General features: G+C 39.0%; 1 protein-coding gene across 1 annotated transcript in view; it reads right to left on the bottom strand.

Annotated features, from left to right (window-relative positions):
* The window catches only part of LOC306836783 (complement component C7-like), a 14,451-nt gene extending 8,107 nt beyond the window's left edge, over nt 1–6,344 (bottom strand). Inside the window, exons 1-11 of the mRNA XM_079364082.1 lie at nt 5,904–6,344; nt 4,920–4,981; nt 4,602–4,677; nt 3,973–4,114; nt 3,667–3,811; nt 3,410–3,548; nt 2,633–2,761; nt 2,238–2,481; nt 1,439–1,552; nt 1,176–1,342; nt 477–705 (exon numbers count right to left, since the gene is read on the bottom strand). Of these exons, the coding sequence (XP_079220208.1) occupies nt 477–705; nt 1,176–1,342; nt 1,439–1,552; nt 2,238–2,481; nt 2,633–2,761; nt 3,410–3,548; nt 3,667–3,811; nt 3,973–4,114; nt 4,602–4,677; nt 4,920–4,981; nt 5,904–5,909 (1,453 nt within the window). The 5' untranslated portion in view covers nt 5,910–6,344. The remainder of the gene's footprint in view (nt 1–476; nt 706–1,175; nt 1,343–1,438; nt 1,553–2,237; nt 2,482–2,632; nt 2,762–3,409; nt 3,549–3,666; nt 3,812–3,972; nt 4,115–4,601; nt 4,678–4,919; nt 4,982–5,903) is intronic.
* Nucleotides 6,345–9,281: the final 2,937 nt, after the last annotated feature.

Here is a 9,281-nt window from a genome sequence, read left to right as displayed (position 1 = left end):
ATATGAAGGAAACATAATTTAAGCCTAAAAAATTTCTTCCTCTCTGCAAAAATAAACAGGTTTCAGTGTTCATTTTTTAGCATTGATTGTAAAGATGTGTTTCTATTTCAATGAACCAAACTGTCTATCAGTTGTGACTATTTATTTTATAATAATAATCCAGCTCAGCAGAGTCCAGGCCCAGGCTGAAACCCACTCCTCTTCTCAGCCTCCATCCTCTTCACCACCACCAGTGTCTAGACTCCATGGGGGGCATCCTATCCTGCGTCGGCTTCATTACCCCTCAGAGCTTATTTAGTCGTCATGATGGAGTCTAGCCCCCAACAGACTTTGCACATTTCATTCTACAATTGTTTCACATTTCATTATTAATAAATAAGTGTTCATTCTTAATTAAGTCTCTCCTGATTGAAGTATCTTTAGTGTTTGTCAGGATACATTTTATGTCTTTCCCTCTGAATGTTTGTTTTGCTGACCCGGTTGTTCTCCAATCACAGCTCCCCTCTCACAGGCTCGTCCTGACGTTCCCGGCCGGCAGGCGCAGCGACACTCTGTGCCGGTCAGCAGAGGCTGCCCGTTGTTCTGGCAGGGCCTGCAGTGACAGGGATGCTCCTCCGCCAGGTACTCCTCTGTGGCTCTCTTCAGGTGGAGCTTCTTCAAAGCTGCACACTCCAACTCCTTCACCAGCTCGTACAGAGGGCGCAGCTGAAAAACACAGTCATTTTGTTTAGCGTGAATATAGAGAAAAGCATATAAAACATATATTTTTAATTTGTGCTTTTTTACCATAAGCAATAAGACTTTTGCTTTAGATATTGACATAATAAGGAGGATCATTTTGTGGCCTAGGATAGGGGCTTCCAACTTTTGTGACCCCTAAAGTATCCATGCTGCAGTATCCGACTGGGGATCCCCACTGTCCCTTAAGGTGGTTAAAGTATATTACGTGACGCACAGCCAAGCACATGCACACTAACAGGCCTATCCAAACACTGATAAAGTATAAAAATGTAATTCAGCTGTTCTAAATAAGAGGGGCTGAAGTTCACAAGGATCTATTTAAACTTGACTGTAGATACATACAGTATAAAAAAAACAGACTAGCAAAGGGACCACAAAACAAAAAAAACACCTTTATATAACCCACGACAGATACAACCAGGTGACTGCCGTACCTTCTGCTCTACGACTCCAGGGAAGTCTTTCACAGACGACGCCCAGTTGTCATAGATCTCTCCATTAGCTTCTGGGTTCTCCAGATCCAGAAGACTCAGAGCAGCGATGAAGGACGGGTCTCCTCCAAACACGTTGACCTTAATGGGCATTTTGTTGTTTTTGTGTCCTGTAGACACAAGGTCAGCGGTAAGACTATAGACTGACAACAATAGAATATATTCATAGACCAGACACACTCTGAAATAGAAACAATTTGACCCACCGTGGCTGGATGCAAAGGCTTTTGTCAGTTTTTCACAGACAGTTTTGACTTTCTTCCTGAAGAAACGGCGTTTCACTTTTCTCCAACACCTCTGGTAATCTATATTTGTTGTACCTTTTAAATAAGACGGGAGCAAACGATGAAATGATCAGCCCACAGGCGCGAATTTCCAACACATACACCATTTTATTGAAACTCTTCGCAGATTATTCTTGCATTAAGCACACCATAAAACAAGATTACAGGAAAAACTCTGAATTAATTATGTGAGCCTAATTTTATTGTATGTTTTACTATTTTGTGTTCCAAATATGTTACCAAAAAATTGCTATTATATTCAATTAAAGTCTTCCATTTGAACTTGTAAACAACAAATGACTCTTAAAAACGAAAGCTTCCTATTACAGTACGATGTAGATGTATTCCTATTTACTCTATAAGGACAATCGCATTCAAGGAAATCACAATATCCCCCAAACGTAAATACTTTGCTACCTATGTGTTGTGTTTTGCAGATCCTATGAAATATGGGTAATGTGCAATGTTTTGTTTGTATGCCTTTCTGTTTACATGTTTTATTGATTGAAAGCAGCTCAATGTTTGGCAGCACTTTGAGTCCGAGACACCGTATTGTATCATATCCCATCCTACCTCATTGTATTGTATTATTTTCTATCATATCCTAGCGCATTGTATCGCATGTGTAGTAGTATCATGATCTTATTCAGATTTTATGTGCTGAATGAATCCATATATCTGGGTGGTTGAAGGCAACATGTTTTACATATATAGTTCTTACTGGTTGATTCAAGTGCCTGACGATCCAACTCTAACAGAGCTTGATAATCTCCTCCCAGCGAGCCCTCTGACAGGTAATGTGTGCCATACGTCTGCAGCAGCTGACGGTAGGCTGAGTAGTCGTATGTGAAAGGCAGCGAGGATAAGGCCTTCCAGAAGCCTTCAGCCAGAGTTAGATACTCAGGGGCCGAGTTCTGAAACTGGGCCAGCTCCACTTTATTCTTCAGGATTAGAAGTCTGTGGGCCTGGAGCGTAGGAATAAAAACACCAGGATGATATTTGTCATAGGTTGGTGAAAAGAGACCTTGAAGAAGAGAAGATTCAAATGCAAAGTACAACACCATCAGGCCGTTCACTCAGTGATTGTACGAGCAGATACAGTTGTTATGTGCTTACCTTGTTGTCAGTGAGCTCCTTGTGGAAAGTGCGACGGTCGTGTCCAAACAAACCGTTGGCCTGGATGTGCTGCATGTAGGACCAGGAGCTTTCATAGGACTCGTCGCTCTCTTCATTTTCCACTGTCACCTGCAGCACAAAAACATCAAATGTTTAAGATGTGGTTTCATTGAAGGAGTGGATGTAATATGAAGATTATTGACAGTACTTTCAGGCAAATAAAGGTAAAACAATATGTATAGAGGTTACACACCTAAATGTAACCGATTTCAAAGTGCACACAATTTTTTTTGCAATAACTTTATTTAGTACTTTAACGCTTGTGCTATAATCTGGCATCTTTTACAACTGTAACAGATGTTCATTAATATGCACTGTCCCTAACAAATAATTAGAATAGATATTTATAAGCACACTATTTAAAGTGCCTTGAAATAAGAAGCTAAAGTAAGATATACTGATATGGAAACCAAGAGATGAAAACTCAGAAAATGAGGCCAAACAGATCACGATTTAGTCAATCTGGAGACAAAACAAGAGGATTAAAGATGTTAAAAATGCAGCGGAGAGAAGACAGAAGGTTGAGGAGGTAAATAAAATACATATGTATTAAAAAATAACAAAATCATACATATAAATTAAGGGAACAAGACAAAAATGTATTTGACGCATGTCATGTGTTACAGTTATAAAGTACAACTATTTCATAATTCAAGTCAGACCATCTATGAAATTAAAAAACAAAAAAACACATGAATAATTGATTTAATGGCTCACCTCAAAGTTGTACCTGAGGATGTTCTGAGGCAGGCGGTAAAAGACTTTATGGTCTCCACTGAACACCTTCCTGCACTGCCCCCCAAAGCTCAGAGTGTTAATCACACCTGCTCTCAGTTCACCTGTCAGCACGTCATAGCTGTAAAACATGAATCTAGTTATATACCAGAAAGACTTTTCTCTAAACGTGGACATGTTCTCCATCACCAGCAGATCTCAGGTATTCATTTTCTGGAGTTTCCGTTGTACTTTCTTACCCTCTGCCAGTGAAGTCAGAGTTGGGAGGTGTTTTGTCGATGTCACATGAGTAGTGACTGCTGTCGTCATCACAGTTTCTCTCGTCCAGACCGTCCTCACAGTCCTGATCTCCATTACACACCAGAGACCTGCTGATACACTGACCTGCATTCAAAAAAGAGGGCTCATTTAAAATCATGATTTTACTATGTGTCTTTATGAGTCATATCATATATGAAATAATAACACAGATGACAATCAATGCACTTTCCTGAAACCCTGCAAAAATAAAGCAAAACTTAAAATTGATGGTGCACTAAACTAACCGGAGGTACAGCGGAACCTGTCTCCACAGCCTGTTTCCAGGGGACATCCTTTCAGCGGGACACACGGATGCGTTTGTGTGGCTTCTCCTGAACATGGCACACCTCCAAACTGGGCGTACACCTCTACATGGCGAGTCCTCACCTCGAGAGGAAAAACCAAAGAAACCATGAACTTTATTGAACAAAAGACAAATAACACTTATGGACAGAGTCTGGATTTATTTGCTGATTTTTTTACTTTATTAGCTTCGAGTCTGAACTGTAACCTTTCATAAAACACAGACAAGACCGTCTGAATGTTTTATTCCAGAGGCTCATCTTAAAATCTCAAACATTTTGTAGCTTATTGATTAAAAAAAACCCATTTAGTCTCAACTAGCTTATTTTAAAATATCAAGACAGCATCAGCATGTGTATGGTCTTGTCCCACCTACACTGTTAATTTCATTTAGTGATGCTCTATATGTAAGGCAAGGCAAGTTTATTTATATAGCGCTGTTCAGACACAAGCCAATTCTTGCCATTGTCCTTAAAATTAGATGTGTGTGTGTGTGTGTGTGTGTGAGAGAGAGTGTGTGTGTGTGTGTGTGTGTGTGTGTGTGTGTGTGTGTGTGTGTGCTCTGAAGTACCTTTGTTCTGGAGCAGCCGTCACACACAGACCAATTTCCATAAGGCCCCCATCTGCAGTTTACAGGCTGCTGACAGCTGACAGAGAGAAATAGTGACATTGACAGTGACGTTACACCAGGATAAAAAGATGGCATAAACAAAGCACAGCCCAAAAGAAGGTTCTTCTGCAATAGTTTAAAAAAATTATTAATTTCCAAGTTACCTTAAGAGTTAAGGTATAACGTGAAGCAGAGAGCTGTGTCACATCATCAATAATCTATCCCAGAAATTCACTGTAGTACATACAAAGACTGTTTGTTTTTGCTGTGTGCACCTACCAAGCTGAAGACAGAAGGACGGACAACAATGCCAAAGGTGACAGGCTTACAGCAACATTCAGCTGGGCAAAAAAGAGAAAGACATCTGTAAAGTAAACCATAGGCTATTTGAAAAATATAAAAATAAATCTGCTGACGAGGATCTTTCTGTCTGAGGTGTGCACACTTTCCATGTGCACACCTCACAGTATCCAATATGGCGACTGGCCGACCGCCATCTTGATGCTTCAAAACTCTGTTTCAGAAACCAATGAGTGACATCACAAGGCTTTTCATCACCATGACTTTTTTTTTTTACTGTCTATTAAAATGCTCAATTATTTATGGACTACTCTACTACTCTAAAATCAGCCAATTTCTATTCTTTGAATTAAAAAAAAAAAAAAAAAAACAATTTAAACAAACCAATTCTTATAGAACCTAAATTATCGTCAACGTTGGCCAGAAGGCTTTATGTTGAGATTTGTGTGTGGGGTTGAACATTGGCCACAGGGCTGTTTGATAATGATCTGTTTTGGACTGTGGAGTCAAATATTGTCAGAAGGAGTTTAGCTCCAGCTGCAGAGATCTTCTGTATTGGCAGTCAGATGTTGTGAAAATATGAGCTGAAATAAGCAGTCATCATTTTTGTCCAAAAAAGACAAAGAGTAACGTCAGACTTTAAGAACCACTTCTCAGTGAGGGGTGAAGACCTGTTCACAGGTGACAATAGTCTTGTTGGCCATGGACACTTGTGTGTGTCTCTCTATATATACACCCAGGTGTCAATAGCCATATTGGCTTTTCACAGTAAGTGCAAATAACATTATGGCTTCTTACACCTGAGTGTTAATAGCCAGGCTTATAATATAATTTCTTATAACTTGGACCAACTTGAAGCAAATATATCAAGTTGGATAAACTTGTTTTTTTTAATAGTATGTTAAATAACCAATCTATACAAAACCAAATCCCAGCTTTAAATATATTTGGAGTTTGCGGTACCTTCATGATGCGCTCCTCAGAGGTCAGCCTTCTTGTTTGGTCGAGCTCTCAAACATTCAGGGTCATATAATCAGCCAGACAGGAGATTACTCAACAGACAGTTCAGGAATTCCCACACTTAAGAAACTCTCATCCATTAAATCTGGACCCGTGATTCGTTGAGTACACACAGTGAGTCACTCAAAGGGAGATCTGGTGTTTTTGTTCAGAGCTGCAGTCTCGCTTTTAGCTTCTCGCTTTTCTTTTCAACAACACGCTCATCTTATTTTCAGTAATTTGTGATTATCCTGTTTGCTTTGTTAGAGCTGAGGTCTGCAGGAGTGTGATGAAACTCTGCAGAACATTCTCATTGGATTGCAACAGGAACAGTTGCGTAACAATTGACTGTCCTGCCATCAGGAGCTGAGTCTGTATGGTTTGGACAAAGGGCACAAAAATCACTATTCCTGTTGTGCTGAAAACACAGAGTCTATCTGGGGAAATAACGCGAGAGGGTGCATGCCAACATACACTTATGTTGTAATTAAATCCAAGATATTGATTCAAAACAGTTACTTAATATAAATAGTTAGAAATGTACATTTAAATAAAATAATATTTGTTCAGTTACAAAGAAAACAGAATGAAGAGAAAGGAGTATCTACGAGTATAGATGATCGAGTATGGTGATTAATCTTAACCTGGAAATAGCAACTAAAAGGCTGATATACAGTCAGACGTCAGCCAATATCTGAACAATATATATACAGTGGTGATCAAGTTTATAGATGCATACATATGAGTTGTATTTTGTGTCATAACAAAGCCATAATTTAGGAGCATTCAGAGAAAGATGACTGGTGAGAATATTGAGTCTTCGTGAAACTTTGACAGAGGGAGAGGGGCGGAAAAGAGAGGAAATGAAGACAATTTTGAGAATTGTGTGAAATGTTAATTATTATACCAATTATAATAATATATATAATTATGTAAAAAAACAAAGTAAACCTGCACAGCTCTGTTAGTTAAATATATATATATATATGTTGTTTTTTTACTAAAGCTTTAGCGACATTAACGTACTGTATGTTTCCCATGCTAATAAAGCCCATTGAACTGAACTGAGTTGATCAAGTGTTTATTCTCTTTAATTTAGGACATGTAGTATTATTATATATCTGTGAATTTATCTGCTTCCAGGTTTCATAAGAGGGGGAGTAAATGAAGTTCGGCATTTGTTTGAAACTTTGTAGTATTTCAAAGGTTTGTAACTGTGATTTAATGAAAACTCAATGCCATGGACAATACAACATTACGAAACTCACCCTGGTGACATTATACCACATGCACCTCTTCACACACACAACAACACACACAATACCTACCTTAAGTATTCAACCCCCTGAACTTTCACGTTTGTAAAGTGACATGACCTGAAAGTCATAAAGACTTATTTGAGCTTTTATGAGGGGTCATTCAAATGGGAAAAAAAACGAGCAGTGTATTTGAAAAACTACAAATCTGGACAAACGTTGTGATACTGATCTCTGGCTGCACTGAAGTCACTGAGCAGCGATCGTCATGGTTCTGCATATACAGTACATGGTTAGGTGTGTTCGCCCTCTAGTGGTGACTTATCATCCCTGTTTGTTTTGAAAGCACAGATGACGCATCTAATTGTTTCTCTGCTCCAGGAACATTTAGAAACATTTGGTGGTCCTGCAGCCAAGTTCTTGTCTCGGCTCGGCTGCTGCGGGGAATGTTGGCCAACAGCCTGGTTTCACATGTTGCAATCTCACAAGACGCTGCTCGCTTACAGCTCCCAATAAAACTATGACATTATATTTGTTTATTACTTCACTGTTCTATCCTTTTGTTTTCTGTTTCTTTTGCTGTTGAGTTTCAAACAGCTCTGGTTCATTGTTGTTCATATTCACTCTCTCCCAGCCTATACAGTTCTTCAATGTTACATTACTGGAAACATCACATTAAGTCATAAACATCTGCTACATTAACACAAGTTATTTGGATCAGAGTTTCTATACATTGCACATTGTCTCTGTATAGTAACGTTTTGCACACCTACTTGGCAACACCAAACTTTACAGCTTTATTCATACATCAAAGATTTTGCACATTTTACATCATATTACATTTGTTTATTGTACTCTATTTGCGTGTCTTGACAGTATGAGAACTACTGCTCCTCACTTTGTTTTAGTCTTATTTATTTTATTTTAACACCAAGAAAAAGTCCTTCACATCTTTACCTAATTGGCAATAACCCTGATCTGACTCTGATGCAAAACGCACCTGACATTTAACACTTCTTATAAACCACTTTCTATTACCGTGCTCTATTGCCCTGCTTTGAAATCCGCCCCGATCATTGTACAGAGTTCACATGAAGGTGTGACAAAACAATCAAACATAATTTTAAGGTGAATCAGGGAGCAATTTAGAGGAAGCAAATAAGCAAGCAAGTCATCATGAAACGAATAAATGACACATTGCACACGACCTGCTTGACACAGAACAGCAGTTTAGCTGGCTTCAAAAGTTAATGATGCTATTAGAGTCGAACATTAATAAGGAGATGTGGGGACCAAAAAAAAACAGGTCAAACAAATGTGAACCTTACCTGTGCATGATCACCTCCGTAGAATATTTACTGTAAAATTAGATGTCATTGTTGTGTTTACTACGAGCCCTGAAGAGTTCAAAAAGATCAGCTGTAAGTTTAAAAAAAGTTGGTGTTTCACTATTAACCCACGACAAATGATTTAGAGGCCTGAGTCTGTCAAATGTTCAGACTATCTGTCTGTGTTTTAGTGTGTATGTGTTTTAGTGTATGTGTGTGTGTGTGTGTGTGTGTGTGTGTGCGTGTGCTATGCAAAGTATGCAGAGAGTGTGTGGGTGGTACCCACTGACTCACACACACTGTCAAAAACAAGCTGCTAACATGTGAGTGTGTGAGACTCACATGTACCGCTGACTGAACATGACCTGAAATGTGACTCTGGAGGCGCTCTGAAAGTTAAAGCAGCAGCTTCATGACATGTAAACACACTCATCATGTTACGCTTAAGTGTAAAGCAGCCCTTTGACTGAGTTCACTACTCTGTCATTTTATATTCATGAATGATCAGTTCTCGTGTGCTAACACGTCAGCACTGTGCAAACACGTGCAACTGTGAAGCTTATTGAACTTGCAGTAGACATATATAGATGTATAATTGTAATGTACATATAAAGAAGTTAACCACACAGATTCTCCTGCTGGTCTTTTCTAATTAAGATAGATTTTGGCATTGGACTTTGTGCTGTCTGTCTTCAGGAACAGCCCTTAGGTGTCCTGGAAACCCCACTCAAAGGTGCTGTGCTGAAATCACCCACAGT

This window comes from Symphodus melops, assembly GCF_947650265.1.
Source record: "Symphodus melops genome assembly, chromosome: 16".
NCBI lineage: Eukaryota > Metazoa > Chordata > Actinopteri > Labriformes > Labridae > Symphodus > Symphodus melops.
Note: the sequence above shows the minus strand (reverse complement) of the source record. Positions and strands in the feature narration are given on the sequence as shown.